Source organism: Botrytis porri, assembly GCF_014898465.1.
Source record: "Botrytis porri strain MUCL 3234 chromosome Unknown BPOR_013, whole genome shotgun sequence".
Taxonomy (NCBI): Eukaryota; Fungi; Ascomycota; class Leotiomycetes; order Helotiales; family Sclerotiniaceae; genus Botrytis; species Botrytis porri.
In genome coordinates, this window is record NW_024066087.1 from 797,638 (window position 1) to 819,500 (window position 21,863).

The window sequence follows — 21,863 nt, forward strand, 5'->3', positions numbered from 1 at the left end:
TCAGGGTTGGATACAATTTGTGTTTCCGTCGAATTCGAAGTCGTCGAATAATTAAACAACTTTGAAATAAATCAAAAGTTATCTGCGACAATAAAGTTATGAGTTACGCAGATTTTGTTTTCGGCTTGGTAGAAATATTATCGATTGTTAAGATTCAGTTTAAGAGACATCTTCAAAATCCTTAAGCAATGAAAGGGTTTCCCGCGTTCGCGTGAGAGAGAAATACACTAAGCTGTATTAATATGTAGTCAGATTCCAAGGTTATCCATCCATCCACCAGCATATGACTTTGAGCTATAATCAAGCCACAATCAAGCCACAATCGGGCTACACCCAACTTTCAGCCTCATCAAACCTTGGAAAGTAGGCAACCTTGGAACCCTATGAAAGCGGAACTGTGAGCTAGCTAGCTATCGTCTCAGGTTTCCTTATCAAATGCTCCAATGTATGTTGACTAACACCAACATAAATGAATGGGTTTTGTTCCGTTCTCCGACGGCGAAAGAACCCTTCAAAGTTTTCTCCAAATCAATTGTGACTGGCTGTTGATGACGTTTTTTCAACAGCCCACTCTCCATTGATGACTCCAGCAGGCAAGTCTTGTATGATGATATAAATTTCTTCTATTCCTTGTTAAATGTCTAGCTATTTTTCCGACAAACATTCAAGCACAAAATGGCTGCTTCATTAAAACCTACTGGTTCTGCAGGAACGGAATCCAATGCACCAAGATACGGTCAGTAGTTACATGTTCAATGATTCGCCCCCAAAAAATTACCCCTCCATTCTTGGGAGAAGCAGTGACTGAATACTACAAGAAAGAACGCAGCAACAACCTGAGAACCCATTCGCATCCCTCATACCCGACCAAACTATCGCCATCATCCCATCCTTCACATTAGAGTCCGGCGAAACTTTACACAATGTTCCATTGGCATACAGCACCAGAGGAAAGCTTTCGCCTAATCGCGATAATGCTATGGTAATCTGCCATGCCTTGACTGGCAGCGCAGATGTGAGTGATTGGTGGGGACCTCTTTTAGGTGGACCTGGTCGAGCATTTGATATATCCAGATTCTTTGTGATATGCATGAACAGTTTGGGAAGCCCTTATGGGAGTGCAAGTCCTGTCACTTGCAAAGATGGGGACCCAAAAAATGAAAGATATGGCCCCGAGTTCCCTTTGACAACTATCCGAGACGATGTCAAGTATGTCAGCAATTTTGATTCAGGACAGTACAACACTGACTGGCATTAGCATTCACAAACTTCTCTTGGACGAGTTAGGAGTTCGACAAGTGGCAGCGGTTATAGGAGGCTCTATGGGAGGTATGCTGGTACTCGAATGGGCATACTTTGGCAAAGATTATGTTAGAGCCATTGTGCCAATCGCAACCTCTAGCAGACACAGTGCTTGGGGAATTAGTTGGGGAGAAGCTCAAAGGCAGAGCATCTATGCGGATCCAAAGTACGACGACGGCTATTATCCATTCTCGGACTCTCCGACAGCAGGGCTGGGCGCGGCACGCATGTCTGCATTGCTTACATATAGAAGTCGAAACTCATTCGAGGCAAGATTTGGACGAAACATACCTGATGCTTCGAAAAAGCAGACCATCAGCGAAAGCCAACAATCTGCCACAGCATCGGATATCCACAGAGCAATTCACAATGACGGTCACAGACAGACCAGATCCCCAATGTCCTCGAGACCTGGAAGTTCAGCTGCCATTTCAAATATGACCAGTGAGAACATCACTGCCAACGGTGGTAACCCTTCAAACTTTACTGACCCGCAATTCCACGGCGCAACTCCCTCATCATCCCCACCACCAGACCGACCTGTTCCTAAGCGCAAGTCGACCTCTCATTACTTTTCCGCGCAATCATATCTTCGTTATCAAGGTGAAAAATTTGTCAAACGTTTTGATGGAAATTGTTATATTGCCATCACCCGCAAACTTGATACTCATGATGTCTCAAGATATCGAGTGCCGGCAGATTCAGAGAATCCCATTGCTGAAGCTCTTTCACAAATTCAACAGCCAACGTTGGTGCTTGGTATCGAGAGTGATGGACTTTTCACATTTGATGAGCAGAAAGAGATTGCAGCTTCAGTACCAAATGCACGTCTTAGGAAGATTGAATCGCCTGAAGGCCATGATGCATTCTTGTTACAGTTTGAACAGGTCAATCAACACATTCTGGAATTTTTGAATGAAGTCTTGCCCGATATTATGGGAGCTCCTGGCATCGAAGGAGTTGTAGCTGAAGACGGAGTGGGGGCTGTTACCAAAAGCAGTACCTTTGGAGAGGTAGAAGTAGATGACATTACAGCATGGTAAATGGGGAGTACTAAAAGTGTACATAACATTTGCGGACTACTGCTTCTGAGCTTCACCGGCATTCAAATATGATACTTTACGGTCAGTTTTGCTTCTTCTGTCCACTTACCCCTCAATTTTCCTTTGACTCTATATGATGAAATATTCCGGATGTTAAATCATTACATCTCCGAGAGCGCAAAACCGTGTGGAGATTTTCCCATGCCTTCCTTCTGATTGCCTGGTTACTTGTAATGAATTTAGATTTCGACTGGGTAGTACAATCTGCCGATCAAGTAACAGTGCTGATTTGACGATACGAATGAGCTCGGGATGGACACAAACAACCCATGTTAGTAGGTAGCAAAAGCAATCATTGTCAGAATTCCGACACGACGACTATCATGCCATACGAGAATCATTCAGTTATCTATCTTGACGTCGTCATTTGTGAAGAAGTGAAATAGAGTGTCGTAGGGACATAATGAATGTGATATCAAGAGTCTTTCGTCATATCTATATGTTATCTGTATTCGTATTCGTGTTAGATAATCTTCAAGGGTTCTTCCCGCCCTGGGGAATGAAGCTATTTGGATTGAAAGATTATTGTGTATCTGTACTCTCCTATCTAGTATCTATCTCCCCAGGGGTCACAGGTTATGTAAGAGTTGGGGCCCCGGCTTATCGCATACTAAATGAAAACACATTAAAACCCCTTATATCTTTAACTTTTAAATTATATATTAATTCGATCAATCTTTAAATTAAATGTATAAACGTAGTATATATAATAAAGAATCATTAAAAATGATTGAAAAAAAGAAATGAAATATTTTTTTAGATAGAGTAGTAGATGTTTAAAGTTGAAATTTTTAGAAAATCTAATAAAAGTAGTTTTTTTATATAAGAAAAGTATTATATATTATAAGATTTGAGAATTTTCAACTTTAAAAATCTAAAACTTTATTAATTTTTATAATTTCGAACCCCTATTTAAACTAAAGATTTTTATATAGTTATTTCATATATAAATAATTTTAAAATCAATTCTTTAAATAGTTAAGGAATTATAAAAATAATTAATTTATATAGGAAAATAGTATTTCTATATTTATTACGAAAAAGAGTAGTATGCGATAAGCCGGGGCCTTACCTCTTATCTAGATAAGAACTTTATAATATATACTAGTATTATAGAAGTATATTAGATGAATAAATTTAATATTCGAGTAAATAAACTAATAGCGCGCGAGTTTCTTAATTTTTAAGCTTTTCAAGCCGGAGCCAAGTACTTCTTATTTTGAGCTCGAAATGTATATCGTACTAGGTAGACTGACTATTCGTAGGAGAAAAAAAAGGTCATATTAATCATTCTAATAAATTCTATAATAAATTAATCGATTATTAAAATCTAAAAGTTAATAACATTCAACAAATCCTTGAATAATTTTCAACCATGAAAATTGTATAAGCATTTAATTCTGTAAATTGGAATGGAACATTTGGATTATTGAAGGGCTTTAATAGCAGTCAATTCCGGCCTGTTTTTTCTCCCTTTAGAGGCTGGGCTGGGCTGGGCTGGCTGGGCAGGTAGGTAGATAAATTATGGAGCTCATCACCCTAGGTGCAAGCCTACCAGCTCTAGGATAGAGCTTTTAGGTTTAGGTATGGATTTGGGATGGGTAAGAACCTGGAAGGAAACTCAATTGAACGATTGTTTGTGCGTTTTAACTTCCTTCCCAGTTTCAACTTCCAACAGAGTGAAGAGTGAAGTTGTTGTTGATTGGGGTTTTCCTCATCGACTGTTCTTTCTTTCGCACGCTTCACTCACTCTCTTCTTTGGATTTTTGGTCTGATAAATCGGTTTCGGATTCCTCATCAATCGATATCGATCATGATAGGTATGAAGCTTTTATGGTGTTTTACGAATACAGGTTCCTATTGCTATTATTTGTTTATGGAAGTTATGTGTATCACATCACATTATATTACATCACGGCTTTAATTCATACTTCTCTAGGTAGGTAGTAGGTACTATCAACAAATAAGGTTCATGTGGCTTGGTCTTCTATTGCGAAAAGATACTAGGTAGGTACGCGGCTTATTAATTTGTATTACGAGTATATTGTGTGTGCGCCGTTGTGTGTTATATATATTTATATATCTCATCTCCTCTGTTACGGAAGATGGATGTTATGGAGGTCTGTCTGTTTATAAACTTGGGGTTGTGGATATTGCGAGAATTATCGGTGTATAAGGAATTCGATGCATCTACTAGGGAGAGATGTGTACACATCTAGATCATCTAGATCATCTGATCATGATAGCTTGGACATCTCGTAGTAGCATCAATCAATAGTAGAGAGTACGGAGGTAACTTCTTAAGGTTACACGTGTTTTGATCGTCTTGGGACTAGGGAAAAGTCTTGACCTCATGGGAAGTTGTGGGTGTGTACCGGTAATGGCAATGGTAATGGCAATGGTAATGGCAATGGCAATGGTATCGGTGAGTTTGTTTTCTTTAATGGAGATGGATGATTTGAATCTGGAGTAGGTACGTAGGAGGTGGGTAGGGAAGGTCAGCATGGGTATCAAAGAGGGAGAGAGGGAAAGAGGGAGAGAGGAATGAAGGTAGAGGAGAATGCACTAAACCTGAAAACTTAGGCATACAGTCCTCTCTAATGCCACTTACCACTTATTAGGTACATATACAACTCATCATCGGTAGCATCGGTACTCGGGAAAGGATGTCTGTCAACTTACAAGACATTTAAGTTTTATGTTCTGGGTCGGAGGTTTGAAACGGATCAGAAAACGGAGATGGAGATGTCATTGCACTTTCCTATTCTCAGTATTAGATTTACCATGATACGATCTTACGACGGACGTATTTACCGTATTCATTTGGAAGTTTCGTATAGAGCTAACAAGGTTCATTGATTGAAGATTGTTTTAGAATCAATTATTAGCGTGCTTTTCTATGGGGAAGAACGCCTCACAATAGAAGTATTTGACAGAATTTCAAGGCATCTAATGAATAATCTGATAAGGAGGCGAATCAAATGAAAACGATAACTATTAGAATATATTTTCCGAGTATCTTTTATTTCATTCCCTTCCCCCTTTCGATCTTCTCTTCTCTTTACTACCTAGTAGATAGGAGATACTAGGTATTTTTCTATTATCTCTTATTAGATTTTCTATCTCCTCGAAATATATATAGTTATTACATCTCTATCTAGATAGTATCGATTAAGTATTTATAAGAGCGTGTTTTTAATAAGGGCCTTATTAAAATTTAAGCGAATTTCCTTACTAAAACTATACTTTATTCTCTATTTTTAAAAATATAAATCAATTCATATAATTATTATAAAGCTAATAGAAATATAGAGTATATATAGAGATTTAATAGATGATTACTTTTTTATTTAAAAATATTAGTTTGTGTATTATAAAAGCTGATAAATTCCACGTGATAAATTCTATACAGAATATTAATTCTTAAAATAAGTATTATTTTTATGAGAATTTTAAATATTAGTAATCCTTTATAGGTTTTCATTAAATCGAAAGATTTTATAGAAATCTAAAATCATATTATAAAACTTGATACTAAAATCTATACAAACATCAAAACTGAAATATATAACAATATGTATTAATTCAATATTGAATTCTAAAATAAGTGATTTTTAATGTAAAGAGTACTTGCGCACCGACCCGAGCCTTTAACCCAGTACGTGGTATACTAGGTATATACCTACCACCTACCACCTACCTCCTACCTTCTTTTCACATCAACTACTCCTGTATCCGGAGAAGTGGTTTGCATATGCACTGCAAATCAATGAATTCATACTCGTACGTGCCTACTACCAAGGATTCAAAACAAGACCAATGACCATTCCATTTTCCATTTCAGTTCCTCTTTTCTTCTCACTCGCCATCTTAAACCTCCCCAACGATCATTCAAAATCATCTCCATCTTCATCTCGTTATTCATTTGAACGTGCACTGACTGATTTGACTGTATGTGTTATCTTTTTTGACCCTTGTTTTACTTCCTGTCACCTTTCGTCTTATAAAGGTTACGACCTCATTGGTCTCTTGTACTTACCCGTTGCATCACTCATTTCTTTTTCCTCTTCCTTACATCATTCGTACAACCTCGAGTGCATCTCAATATTCAACCACAACATACCTCTCGCTCTCCTTGCAAAATATCGTGGGGCCCAACCCATACAATGGAATCAATCATTCTCCCTTCGCCGGGTCTTCACGATGTAATTGAAACTTTACAGCAGGATGCTCCCGATAAATCAAATGTAACCATCAATCGAGCTCGATTGGCTTCCTTCTCAACAAGTCGAGATTCGAGTATCTCATGGGGTCGACGGCATCATCATGGCTCTTGGTTACATTCCTTGGGATGTGCTAGTATCATGCTTCTATGTCCAATCATTGTCATATTCTATTGGATCGCCCTTTCACGCTTTGAAGGATCTCTAACTTCAGCATACAAATCAATGGTCATGATTGGACCCATCAATTTCTTATGGCAACATGCACCTCGAGGGAATTTGAGAACGAATGTTGGTTATGGAACGTGGTTGTTATTCCAAGCAGTTCTGTACCAATTTTTACCCACCCAATTGAGTACGGGTCAACTCACGCCAGCGGGAAACCTTCTTAAATATCGTACCAATGGTCTTTCAGCTTGGGTTGTCACTCATGCTTTGTTCCTCATTTCGTCATACTGTGGACTCTTGGATCCAGCAATTCTCGCAAAACATTGGCAGGCGTTGTTGGTCTCGGTGAATGTTTATGGGTTCCTCTTATCTGGATTTGCTTACTTGAAAGCTCATATCAGTCCAACTCATGAAGGCGATCGAAAATTCAGTGGTAAGTTGGAATTGACGGATGAGACTTGTCTGATTCGATACTGACACGTGACAGGGTCCGTCTTGTACGATTTGTACATGGGAATCGAATTAAATCCTAGATTTGGAAATCATTTCGACTTCAAATTATTCCACAATGGGCGGCCTGGGATAATTGCCTGGACTCTCATGTATGTCAAACTTCAATCCCTTATTAGTCTTGTGTTGAATTTGCACTTTCCACCTATATCATTCTCTAATCTCGATGTAGTGACATGTCCTTCATCGCGTATCAGTATCAAACCTACGGATATATCACCAATTCCATCCTTTTGAGTACTTTCCTACACTGTCTCTACGTTGTGGATTTCTTTATCAACGAAGATTGGTACCTCCGAACCATCGATATCTGTCATGATCACTTTGGTTTCTATCTCGCATGGGGATCCATTGTTTGGTTGCCATCCATGTACACCCTTCAAACTCAATATCTTTCAAGATATCCTCACTCCCTATCGCCTCTAAGCGCCATGATGTTGTTTACCTCAGGTGTCAGTGGTTACATCCTCTTCCGAAGCGTCAATCACCAAAAAGATCTCGCTCGTCGCACCAAAGGGAATTGTCAACTTTGGGGTGCTCCAGCAGATGTTTTACAAGTCAAGTATCGAACCAAGGATGGAAAAGAACACGATAGTATTCTTCTTTGCTCTGGCTGGTGGGGTATGGCGAGACATATCAATTATTTGGGCGACCTCATCCTTTCTTATTCCATGTGTGCAGCTTGTGGTACTCATAATTTGTTACCATGGACATATGCAATTTTTATGACGATTTTGTTAATTCATCGCTGCTGGCGGGATGAGGAGAGGTGCTCAAAGAAATATGGGAAGGGGTGGGAAACGTATTGTCAAAAGGTGAGGTGGGTTATCTTGCCCGGTATTTATTAGATCGCGAGAGATAGCTGCGGGGGGATCAAAAGCTGGAGCGATAGGGGGTGACGATTACATGGCTAAAAGTGAATCATTTTGGGTCACAAGTATCAAGTGGTAATTGTGGAAGGTGGCATTACAAAATACGAGTAGTATACGATGGGAAAAGATCAATAGATGAAGCTTTGGTGTGGATACAGAGTGGGTAATTGAATGGAATTCCTAGAATAATCGAAATGGACACGGAAATGGAACTTATTGATAGATGGCTGGGCTGGATTGAACCGAGTGATTGATGCAGGCATGGGCAGGGCTGAGCAACGACAATAGAACCTAGAGAAACAAAACAGAATAATAAACTTAGATTGTAATCCCATTGAATTTGTATGAATTTTTGAAAATTGAATAGAAGTACGGATTTCAAAATTCTAAGAGTTTGTTCAAATCTCAGGAGGGGCGATCTGGGGAACGGCTTCGATTGAATACTCGAGAGAGATGAGGAGGTAGGTTGGTATATTGGTGGGTAGTCGTTGTTCGACGTTAACGGTGGTGTAGTGCTTATTCTCGAGGTTATTATTATTCGTTGTTTTTTCTTCACTATTATACTATATATATAATATAATTTGTAGAGTTTGTCTTTCTCTTCTTGGATTATAAGTGGAGAAGTGGATTGATGGAGGGTGATCGATGGAGGATTATGATATATCGCATCATATTGTAGCGGATGGATTTGGTTGAGTTAGGTTGGGGCTTTTGGGGTTGGAGATGGATTTGTGATAATGGGTTTGAAGATGAAGTTGAAGATGAGGTTAAAGATGGAGATGGAGTTAAAGATAGAGTTGTAATCGAGATTGGAGATGATGGGAATGATAGGTTTGTAATGAGATAGGAATTAGGGATGGAGATGAAGTTAGAAGTGAAATTAAAGATAAAGTTGAGGGTTTTAAGAAAATAGGAAATAACAAAAAGTTAATAAAAAGAAATAGAAGATAAATAAGAGGGGGAAAAAAGGAGGATTTATAAAAGATATATGATAAATATATAATAGTAAATATAAATAAGGAATTTAATTAAAAATATTAAATAATTAGTAAAGAAAACTAAGTAGTAATTAATAATTATATCTATTAGGACTTTTGAAATAGAGTTTAGAGAATGAAAAATAATTTTGAGATGATTTAAATGATTAGTTTATTTGAGTATATTAAATGATTCGAGTTGTATTTTAACTTTGAGTGCGAGGAATTACAATAGATAGAAAGAGTATAGATTCTAGAAAATTAATAAACGATTAATATTAATAATTATATTAAATCTCTTTTACTTTAGAATTACGAAATGAAAAGTTTAAACTCGTTACGTTTCGAATCGAGCTTCTTTTCGAATTCCTTTTAATTTCTATTTCCATCTGTTAAAATCCAATTCTACTTTTTCTTTTTTAAATAATTCGTTTAAAATTTCAAGTAAATATTACGATTTGAAGAATATGATATTGATATATAATTCATTAAGTATATAAATGATTATATATAGATGATTTTTCTAAAAAATAGGAAATTGAAAATTAAGTATTTTCTTTTATAGGAAAAAATATTAAAGAGAGGAGAAGAAAAGATTACTTGATTTTAAAGTATAAGTTTATCTTTTATACTTTATCTTTTATATTTTTACTTCTATATAAGAGTTAAGACTTCGACTTATCGTATATTACTCTTTTTCGTAATAAAATCCTTATAAAAATACTATTTTCTAATGTAAATTAATTATTTTCATAATTTTTAACTATTTTAAAAATTGATTTGAAAATTATATATATAAAAAATAACTTTATAAAGAATATTAAATTTAAATAGTTTTTTAAAATTGTAAAAACTAATAAAGTTATAGACTTTCAGAATTGAAATTTTTCAAAATTTATAACATATAACGCTTTTCTTATATTAAAAAATCACTTTTTTTAAGTTTTTTAATAATTTCAACTTTAAGAACCTATAACTTTATGAAAAAAATGACTAAAAAGATTTCATTCATTTTTTGAATTATTTCAATAATTTTCAATCTTATGTATTATTTTTATAAACTTAGTTGAAAGATTGATTGAATTAATATATAGTTTAAAAGTTGAAGAAATGAGGGTTTTTGGTGTGTTTTCGCTTAGTGGGTGAGCAATAGGTGTTCTAGGAAGAGTCGACCTATGAGTTGGGTGTGCGATAAGTTGGGGCCTAAACTCTTACATGGAGGTAATACTTGATTTGAGTTGCTTTGATATCCATCTAGTTATTTCTTGTTATTGATGAAAATTGCATGTAGATGTTTGTACGAGATATATATATGCCTCTAGGCTGGACTCTGAAGCGTTTGCTTTTGTGGGAGGGGAAGTGTGGTGGTGAGGATTAGAAGGGGATAGTGGGGTACAGTGCGCAGTTCACCATGATGTTACAGAAGGAATAGAATACAACGGGCCAAATAGTCCATGATTACTACTTTGAAGATTTTAATATTGATATTCAATCTAAGTTTGAACTATTTATCTCTATTGTGCTCTTTATCATAATATCTGAAAGATCAAATGACAAATCAAAATCGATGCACGAAATTTGATCATGTGAGAAACAAGCGATAGGAGGGCACGGAGATGATGTGTGGGTAGTGGCAGGATTGTCACTTTTGGACTCTTGAATTGAGACTGGATAGGATGGAGGGTCTGGAAGAATTGGAATATCTGATTCGCGTGTAAGGGGAAAGTTGAAATGAGGGGTCGAAAAGGGGGAAGAAAGAAAAGAAGAAAGGAAGGAAGGGAAATTCTGGAATTCAGAAGACTCGGAGGATTGGGTTGATTTTGCATTTTTATTTAGTCCTGACATACTAGGAATATCGGTGGTGAATCTATAGATGTATACTCAGACTTCATGCGTAGGAGAGAGGAAGGGAAAGGAGGAAGGAGACCTCTAGCACCACGGGCTGGGCGGCAAGTCACAAATTATTAACTCGTAGACTGGATTCGAAGTTATATGAAATTAATTTTCTTCGAAAGTATAAGCAATAGGTATTAAAAAGATAGAATCTTACTGTGGAAAACTCAAAGGGCATCGAGGAGAGATTAGGATTTCGAAACCTTTTCCAGTTTACTTTATTCAATTGAATATACCTAGATATCTAAGTGCATCGCATGTTCAGCATAGCATAAGCTATACACTGAATTGATCTAGGATTTACTACCAATACTCAGGTTTCTTCATGGAAATGTACTTGAAAAGTGTTCACAAAGACAAACGCTGTGTTGATAATTTGAGGAGAGGAGCAGTTGCATGACTTGAGAGTATTTTTCATAAATTTGAGCAAGTCAACTCTTCTCTTCTTTTCCGAGTAGCAGAGTCTCGCAATTCGTTTCAAGATGAGAATGCTCCAGAATAAAGCAACAAGACCAGACGAGAAAAGAAATGCTTCAAACCCCAATCTGAACCGAGTGGCAGGGTCAGAATAGACAGGGAAACCAAAAGTCGCGGAAACATACTTTCCGACGGCACCCTGCGCAAAAATTTGCAAAAGAAATTCATCAACAACAAAATATCAAAACAATGGCTGTGGAGGCTTCCGAAATTATATCATGCAGGTCAATGTGAAATATTCTGATATATGCATGTAACCCCATCGATCAACCCATCTACACTTGCATCTACACTTGCAGATTTCCAGTAAAGTTATAGATTTCACTGGGGGTAAAGTCTATGGCCAGACCTATCTCATATAATTATTGTTGAGGGGGTTGAAATCCTTTTCTCATGAGGTTGCATTGTGAAAAGAAAGCAGCTTGTTGTGAGAGGAATCCCTTGGATATCCATGCTGAAATGACTAATCATTTAACTCAACGATATGCAAACCGAAGAATTCGTTTTTCTTCTTCGTCAGAATTCAATCAGACCACAAAAGATTTATTTCGTCTTCACACAATATATTGCCAAGATTCCTTGAACTTCCAAGATAAATGTGCGCGAGAGGTTCGTGTAAGGGATGCCCCACCACCTCCTTGGTCAAGCATTTATCATTCTCCATTGTCTCTGAGTTAGCGAACGATCCCTTTTTGTCGAATTATCGCCACTGGCAAGAACCGCGTCTCTCGCCAATTAAGGAATAAGATGTCTTGCTTTTCGCGGGGAAGTCTTCCGTCTCCTCCCTGTTGACATACCTGTGCGATGCGGACAGGCATGATATGATATGATATGATTTTACTGCGCTCAATATGTACTCTTTACGCAGGTCCGAATTTTTCCTACTTCCGAGTGGATGGTCAAATTAGAGGTACTTTTGGCACAATATCGAACCTTCAAATAAGCATTATGGTTGTTGGTGAATTCACTGACAGTGGTATTGTTACTGGCATGTACCTAGCCGTCTAGAAAACTGTAGAGGATTTTCTACCTAGTCAAAGCTCACAAAATCAAACGAAGGTAAACAATTCTAGAGTCTTTCTTGTTTCTTGTGTGAATTCTAATTTTGTGACGATTCGACCAATCAAAGGCTCGGGATCTCACAGCCGTATGTTGGCCGACTCGGCACAAAGGGATGGATGTGGCTGGCAAAGTTCGAGGCCTTACCTGCGGGCGTACAATAACAAGTGGTTTGATCCAATGGGCATCCAGAGTTTAAACCTGACAGATCTAATCTGGCTTTTGCCTTCATACCATTTGCATATGATAACATCATGTTTATGCAAAGAATGAACATCCAGCCAGTTTTTTTCAGACGAGTAAACCCTGAAAATAGTTTGAATCCAGGGTTATAAACAAGTCGTTGTCTCGTCAATATCTCTCGCAAGGAGGATCATTTATCGAAGTGCTAATCTTTCAATCCATTACAACGCTTCATGTTCGCCGGTTTCTAGACTTGTTTCTCCCGGTTAACCGATAGGAATTCGCCTTGCTTACATTCCTCATCAACAATGCGTGCTTCTAGCAACGAATATCTCGGCGAATGTCTTCCTATCGATAATGATATGATAGCGATGCATCCACAAAATGATTCATGCAGCGGCTGGTTACTATCATCATCTACGATGGTCATCTCAAAGTCGGATATCAGGAGAGCTTGCGATACCTCTTCAACTACTTTCAATAGCTGGTCAAAGTTTCACGAAAGTTCAACAAAAGAATCACAGTCACAATGTCAGGTTTCAGCAAAAGGTTGGCAGCGACTTTCCCTCGTTGAAACAGACCCAGGGATGATGGAAGATCTCTTCGAGGCATCCGACTCCGAGTCTTTTACTGATGATGATCCTTCATCATTTTACTCATCTTCAACTTCAAGTTATCCTCCGGAAAAGGAAGAAGAAGTCTGGAATCGGTATTTCCACGCAGATTCAGATTATTCACCACCACCTCCACCACCGCCGCCTGTACCTCATCGTGTCTACTCACTATTTCCCACCACATTCCCACAATCACCTCAAGGACACAATCAACATTCAACTCACAAGTCATGGCCCACGCAAGCTTGGCCCGAACGTCTCGACTCCCGTCCCAATCGTTCTAACGGCCGTGCTCGCGCGCAAACTACACCTTCCCAACCAAACACTCCATCTAATCTCAGTTCCTGCACAAGTATCAATCATTCAGTTCCTGGATCATACGTTCCGGCTAGCTACCGTCATACTCACCCCCCTTTGCCTCACTACAACTCATCGACCCCTCTTGTTTTAAAATCCGAATTCGAAACCGACTCTGATGACGAAGATGAGAACTCTCCCAGTAAAATGGCCAAAGCCATCGAGGAGATGTTTGAAAAATTCCGCTCGAATGGCGGGAGTTCAAACAAGACTGGTAGCGAAGAAAAGACTAGAAGATCAAGTGGATTCAGGCGAAGCGCAAGTGAAGCCTGTGAAGCTGTAAAAGGGATCTTCAGCAAAAAATCCCACGTACCTTCTGAACAACGCCTTTCATAACCTCGAGCCAAATGAATATTTCGTTTGTGGGATTGCGGATATGGATGATTCATGATCACGATTGTGTGTTGGAATGAGGTATTATAACTACATTGGGCGGCTTATATATTGGTACTTGTACTTTTCTTTTCGTACACACACTTGGCTGATTACATGAAAAGGTTGGGTTAGAAAAGAATGTGCCAAAGGCATGGGAATTTGCGGATTGGTGTTTTTTTATTTTAAAAAAAAGGCAATGGGAATTTATTGGTTTGGAACAAGAGGTTAATGGGAATGATGACTTTCTTCCAATGACACTGAGAAGGTGTAGGGGGTAATGGATAAAATGGAGATATGAGAAAATGGGAATGGAGAAATGATGATTATGACTTGATGATGAAAGCTACTGAAACGAAGAGATAATGAACAATATTTTTATATATCCTATTATTTAAAATGTGTCTTCAGAATAATTTTGGTATTACTCCATACTGAACCGATATCCCGCATGTTTTTGCCTTTTAGGTAGTTATACAAATAAGAAAGGAACCTACATCATGCAATTTCACGCAATCATCACATATAATAAACCAGCACTATCATCTTCATCTCACTTCACTCCATCCCAGTCCAGTCTACTCCCCTCTTCTACATCTATATCTATCCCCCTTGCAAAATCACCACAACAGTCGAAAAAAACACGAAACAAAACAAATACACAGCTCCAAAATCCAAAATTCAAAATCCAAAATTCAAAATCCAAAATGTGATAATAATAGTAAATGATCACCATGTGATACTCACATGTTAAGTCCAAACTTCGTGTTCGCTAAATGTTCTATCTGTTATTTGAGGTTCACGAGGATGGTTTTGGAAATCTGGGGGTTTGCTAAGGTAAGTGTGTGCTTGTTGTGGGTTGGGGGTTTGGGATTGGTGGTGGGGAGTGCGGAATGGGGAATGGGAAATTGGTGATAAGGGTGTTGATTGATGGGGAGGAGGAGGAGGATGGTTAGTCAATTATGATTGCTGAGGATTTTGGATTCGATGATGGCAACGGTAATGGTAATAGTGGTGATTTAGGATTCTTTTCGGGCTGTAAGATATCGCTTTCTATGTGTGAGAACACTGAGTTTCTTTGGGGCATATGTGAAAGAATGTACATGAAAAACTTCTTCAAAAATCACTAACCCGTTGAAGTCTTGCGAATGCTTTCTTGAAAGTTGAGGAATCCTCTTGTAATGTTATTCTACGGATGGAGCATTGCAATGATACCTTTTGAAATTGGTCAATGTAGACTCGATATGTTTCGATGATGAAATAGTAATATTGGGAAGAAAGATGAATGCTTTATCAGAATCGAGACGCCCTGGTATCTCAACTCAGAGAGTTCTGAGATGTTATAACATGTATGGTATCTTGTGCTCAGGAATCACTTCATTGCACTTGTGAGGAAACATGAATAGGTACTATATCTCCCACCCCAACTTCATGATGAAAACTGCATTTTTGAAGCTACGATTGTGGGGATCATCAATGGGAGCTTGTCAGTCGACATGCTTTACCTATGCAAGAGCGTGGATGAGAGTAAGGATGTCAAGAGATTAGTGATATTGTTACATCTGGAGATTCGTGTTTGTATTTCGCCAGAATGTAGTTGTGTTCTTATCACGAAGTTTGTGTTGAACTGAGTTGAATCCTGTCTCTGGAGAATGTAGCAGGCGGATGTCGACTCTTCGCGGTTGTCTTCGAACGAAGATCATGGTACCTGTCTGTGGATTTTGAGGAGACCGAGGATTTCGAATTTGGTATCTTGGATCACGACACAGTTCACGAGTCCCTCAAGCCATGTCGACCATGGTCTCTCAGCATGAGAGGCCAAATATCCACTCACTATCAAGGCAGCGGGACTGAGGAAGGCTGCTAGCGGTGAGTAGATGTATACTACGATGTGGAATTCTTTCGCTGTACGCTCTTCGAAATTGCAGAGACCTTATTACGATTCACCAAACACGGAGATCCCGGTCAGTGTTACCGGCATAGAATAGCGAGTTCAAATGAACATCAGGAAAGGAGCTCTGTTTTTCAACGGAGGGGCTCAAATATGAGGCCGAGAGTGGAGATAGTTCGTGTTCTGGATATACATGTATCAATTTTCGAAAGTCGTTGAGGAATCTCAGGAAGGGACTGGGGCTTTAATGCAGATGATTGCATGTCTTCACTCGACTATAGTTGTGGTTGTACGAATCTGAAACCGAAGAGTCTACTATGACTTGCTGTTGAGCAGTGGTTATGTATGAATCGTCAGTTGCGTCTTTGGACCTACCACTTCTTACCTGCCACCTCCTAAACGCTTACCTCGATTTGGGATCATGCAGCTAGTATCAATATAGGCTCAGTGAGTCTACGCGATTTTTCGAAGCACAGCGAGACTTCTTGCTCAAATAATGTTGAGTCAAAAATCTGCAAGTCGAAAAACAAAAAAATGTCTTCAGTTGAATTCCCCTCATTCAACGGCTTTTCATAGCACGCCTTACAGATATCTTCCTGGTCTAACACTTCACGTAAAAGCCGCGAATTCAATGAACCCAAGGAAGCATAGCTCCCACAAGAAGTGCATGCTTTCATCCGATCTACCACTGACGACAGTCTATTTTCGTTAATCACTCAGGAGTCGAAAGATTAAAATTTTCATCCACTTTTTTAAACAAGCGGCCCGCCTATAATTTTGAGTACACGCGTCGGAGTTGGAAACCCAGGGATTTGGTGCTAAAGGATTGACAATGTACAAAATAAGGGTAGATCACTGTGTGTGTTACGGGAGCTGCCTCTAGGGTCACGTGGAAGTGTCTAGAGTTCTCTCGAGGTGGTTTAGACTAGACTTCAAGTAGGAATTCAATAAGGTTGGTAACTGGTTGCAATTCTCGTAACTATAGTAATGAAACTAATGATTGTTCTTGAGCACGAAGCTCTACATTGTAATGAAACCCATTCCCTTATATAGACCTTCGTTCTCTCTCCTGGTCCCTAGGACCTCTCCTATATGTTGGATCGTTAAGGATCGCAACGCGCTCCAGGAGCGCTGAAGCTCCTTGACGCTCCATCACGTGTAATTTATGTCATGTGACGCGGTATGTTGGATGCCGTCGTAACAGTGTGGTTGAAGCGTTGTTATTTTGATGTCACCTCAGAATCTCTATTATTTATAAAATTTAGATTTTTTTTCTAAATAATTCATTTTTAGCTTGAAATTGTTATACTTTGTATTACAAAAACTCTTTTTCTTTAATAACTTTAATAGTAATTAGATTTTTGAAATGATTGAAAAATTAAATTTTATATAAGAAGATTTCAGAAAATTCTATTAATTAATAAAGAAAGTATATAATTACATATAAACGAATTTTATATAGAAAATGAAGTAGTCTATATGATGATATAGTCTACATGCTGATGAATCATATTAGTTATATATAAACAAATTTTGTATGTAAAATACTACATTATATGATATGTGTTTTGTTTTTGAGATACATCTAGGAACGCTGATGTATTCTGGAAGTACCGGAAGTATGGAGCCGGTTTTTCTTAATAGAACGTTTCACCGATTATTCCTTGGGTATTCTGCGATATAAGGGATCTTCAATGATGTTTCGAATTGCTTGATTTCTTTTTTGGTGGGCAAGTGGATCTTCATACAGTCCCGCAAGGATAGAAATTTGGGGAGAGTCCCACTCCTATCGATCTCCTATCTTCGTCAAGCAACAATGCTTTTATGGAATTCGTTTCAGCACGTCTAAATCATGGACCCCTTACGACGCAGGTGGAGAAAACTTAAATACCATCATTCTATCTGTATGTCATCAATTTATCTAAGTCTAACAATAATATCTTGCGCAAATGAAGGTCTTATGCTGCTAGAAAGGTAATCTATGCGAAGGAATTGGCTACCGATCTCTGTTCTAACAATAGCTTCTACAAGAAACCTTTCATTTTGACCTCATGAGCGTTGAACTGTCTGGTGTCTGGAGCTTACTACACTTGACAGGTCTGGTAATAGGGTAAGGTTTCTCAAGAACGATGATAAGCGCCAATGGGGCTTCTCAGCAGCCCATTTGGCGCCAATTTATATACCCTCGCTCCTAGGCGCCCCGCAAAGTCTACGGAGTAGTTTCAACATTAATAAACGCAGCATGACAGCAACATTCTACGCTGCATCCAATCAATACACCACGTGCTATTTCCCCTCAATTATCCACTTCACGACTACATATGATCGCAAGTGGTGAGAATGTATGAAGAGGCTCAAGGATTTCTTACGTGCTGAAGGTCGAACACTTATGAGGTAAAATATGTTATTCGAGCAAGGCGTAGTCAAGCAATGTAACGAAATAGGAGGGACCTACTCTCCCTGGACTATCATTCGTGCGAGTGAGACAATTACTCTTTCCGTACCTACATTCTTTGAAGAATCCCATTGTTAGTAGCAACGGGAAATGCTGAATTGCACTCATTCCAGACTTTTCCATTTTTGTTTCACGCGTACATCTTCCTCTGATTGTCCAACGATATTCTTTAATGAAAAATCGATTTCGTTTGGAGATTTTCATCACTGTGAGACTTTGGCCCGAAGCGCGAGGATTGGCCTGAGCATCGGTGCCCATTTTGGTCTGTGTAGCGCTTGCTTCTGGAGGCTGCGCAAAATACTTTTCCACATTAAATTTGAATTCCTGTGGGAGATTGGCAAGCGCGATGGAACTTGGTCCATTTTTTATATCGTCGTTGAGTTATGATCTTATATTTAAGATTTCGTTCGTCGCTTTGGAAGAATTTGTCCTATATCAATTACACTTCTACTCTCTGTACCTAAGTACACATTGTTAGTATTTATTCACCCTCGGATTTCTTTCAGCTGGTGGGAATATTTCAGATACGCTATCACGGTACAAAGAAACCAACAAGCTATATATTACCGGTATATCTAAACCCTTTACCCCTCACTTCGATCTCGAGACAACCCAGGAGAATCAAATAAACAACCACATTTACTCAACATTGTCGAAAATGGACGACATTGAAATCATCTCCGGCTTCTTCGTCGTCAACTCTGGAGTATTATTGTTCGTTGCTTTTCTGATCATTGTTTCAGTTTTACTCAAGATCTGGACGACTCTTAGAGCATTACCTACCCTAAAGGATTTGGAAATGCAGAGGGCTGCTGAGTGGGCTTGAGGATGAGACGCATTTTGAATGAATCCTTCTGAAGATAAATGCTCGTGGCTTTTTATCAGCTTATTCACAAGATTTGCGATTTTAATATCCGGAGGTTGATTCTGGATCTTATGTTTGGAACGAGGGCGCAGTCCACCTGGATTGTGTCGTCGATGACCTTCAGATCTTCATTCAAGATGCTTCGTGCTGGATAGAAACGACTCATTATAGACATCTTGTCCACTACGATCTTCGGTCTAAATAAATGTCCTCAAACGATGGACTTGCATCATTGTACTGCCGCGAATGAATTGGGAGTGGTCTAAACTCAGGACACGGCAGTAAGGGCCGTGAGACTCCATTCGAAAGCTTTCAATGGCCGACGGCAACAACCGAATTGATCTTACATAAAATGTTTTCGGATTTGGGCGCAAGAATGCGTATTTCGGGCATGGTTCACTGCGCTTTTTGGAGACATGAAGGGCTTCAGTACGGAACTATTTCGAAATTCAGATATCCTCGGCGACTATCAACTTCTCTTCGGGCCGGTGCATTACCTTCTACTTCAAACCTTTGAAATGAGATTTCTCTTCGATGTAAAAGTGAACAATCAATTGAGAGGTCGAGGCGGACGGTGTAGTGACGATTGTGGAATTACAATACTTTGGCCGGATGATTGCGGTGAAGATGACCTCTCAAGGTTGCACCTATTTCGAATGTACTCAATCATCAAATGAGCTTCAAACTCAGAAATCATGGGATTTCATACCATCAACTACTTCCGATGAGAATATTGAAACGGCCACTACCATATCAATTATTGCACAAATTTCCTCACGCGGGTCACTTCCAACAACTATTTTGCTCGATAAACACCGCTGATATGTTTGGAAATCGGGGCTCGCGAGGCTTGTGGGGTTACATAAAACAGGGGAAGGAAATGTTGACTCTGAGGTTGAGATGGGCAGTTTTTCCTTGAGCCATCGATTCCTCGTGAAGAATTATGGATGTTTCAAAAGCCTTGGGGTCTGTCGATGGATGGGAAAGTGTGTGAGTAGCACGGAGAATAAGGGATCACTTGATACTATATACAGTATACAGTATAAGAGGCAGTAAATGAATCCCAATTTACAATAGACTTTTAGTTAGACTTTTCCTTTGTTCAAACCGAGAAATTTTTTAATTTTTTTACAAATCTATCAAATTTTATCCGCTTCACTAATCCCACAATACGCATAGTATAGCATCACTTTCTCACTCTTTGTTTTTTTCTTTTCTCGTGTATTGCAGTATTGAACACAAAATTGAAGTACGTAGTGACAAGATGAGAACCAATATATCCATCCCGAGCTGTGAGTTCGATGACTTTCCATCTCACCCAAATTTTCACATCATCATTGTGATCTATTTGTTGATATATAGGTAGGTAGTCACTTATCTTTTTGGACATCGGACATCATCCTCAATTATTCAAAACAATATATATATGTCATACGCTGAGATATGAATTCTATCTGATTTGCCATGACACGATTCATTCTCTTAGTTATTTTATAGTATATTTTTAATTCAAACCTATGGCTATGGAATGATAGCATGGATCATCTTTTGCATTTGATGCGGTGAGATAGAGGGCATGATATCTGGTGTGTTTTTGGGTGTATGATGTGATGAGATGTGAGTGTTACGGGAGCTGCCTCTAGGGTCACGTGGAAGTGGCTAGAGATCTCTCGAGGTGGTTTAGACTAAACTTCAAGTAGGAATTCAATAAGGTTGGTAACTGGTTGCAATTCTCGTAACTATAGTAATGGAACTAATGATTGTTCTTGAGCACGAAGCTCCATATTATAATGAAACTCATTCTGTTATATAGACCTTCGTCCTCTGGAGCCCCTGGGATCCGTATGCTCCTGGAGCCCGTAGCTCCCCAAGGCTCCCTCACGTGACACGCGAATGTGTCATGTGATGTCTGTCGTAACAGTGAGATTCCAAGAATGATATTGAATCAGGTATAATCTTTTCAAACAGAACATTAATGATTATTTCCTCTTCCCCTACTTTCAGAATCCAGATCGAGCCTGGAAGATACGGATGAGTTCTTCAATTCTGCTGGACTCAACTCAAGTATGATGAAATATATTCCAGGGCTGGAAATCTGAAAATTAGATCTTGATGTTACGTCGATGGATGTGTGGATTAGATTACGTATTTATTATTATTGATATTATTATCGATATTTATATTAAGGATGTATTATTAATATTCTTAATACGATATAATATAAATATTCATTCCCTTTCTCTTCCTCTTGTCTTTAGCTAACTGGCTTTTGTTATTGTTCGCTACTATATATTTATATATATATATCTCACTTCATTTCATGATCATGTCAATATCTTTCATGTATTCTTTCTTATATGGGCTCATCTAACTTGTAAATTGGTATTCTATCAGCTAAATACGAATTGAATGTAAGTATACCCATGTGTTTTCGAATATAACATATAAAGGAGTGCGATGATAATGAGTAGATTTCCTTTCAAAAAGACGGCTGGGAAATAAAGACAAAGCCATTGAAGTTCGGGTAGGCTGCGCAACGGGT

At 38.6% G+C, this 21,863-nt stretch overlaps 3 protein-coding genes across 3 annotated transcripts; all 3 read left to right on the top strand.

Annotated features, from left to right (window-relative positions):
- Positions 1-675: 675 nt before the first annotated feature.
- Positions 676-2,345, top strand: EAF01_009156 (uncharacterized protein; the record flags this gene model as incomplete). The annotated part of the gene is made up of 3 exons (XM_038917412.1): positions 676-736; positions 819-1,209; positions 1,259-2,345. 3 exons carry the CDS (start codon positions 676-678, stop codon positions 2,343-2,345), a joined length of 1,539 nt encoding a protein of 512 aa, XP_038767017.1.
- A 4,226-nt stretch (positions 2,346-6,571) lies between these two features.
- On the top strand, positions 6,572-8,154 carry EAF01_009157 (uncharacterized protein; the record flags this gene model as incomplete). Its single annotated transcript, XM_038917413.1, has 3 exons — positions 6,572-7,229; positions 7,284-7,398; positions 7,479-8,154. The coding sequence occupies 3 exons, from the start codon at positions 6,572-6,574 to the stop codon at positions 8,152-8,154; spliced, it is 1,449 nt and encodes a 482-aa protein (XP_038767018.1).
- Positions 8,155-13,075: 4,921 nt separating this feature from the next.
- Positions 13,076-14,074, top strand: EAF01_009158 (uncharacterized protein; the record flags this gene model as incomplete). Its single annotated transcript, XM_038917414.1, has 1 exon — positions 13,076-14,074. One exon carries the CDS (start codon positions 13,076-13,078, stop codon positions 14,072-14,074), a length of 999 nt encoding a protein of 332 aa, XP_038767019.1.
- Between the last annotated feature and the right edge of the window lie 7,789 nt (positions 14,075-21,863).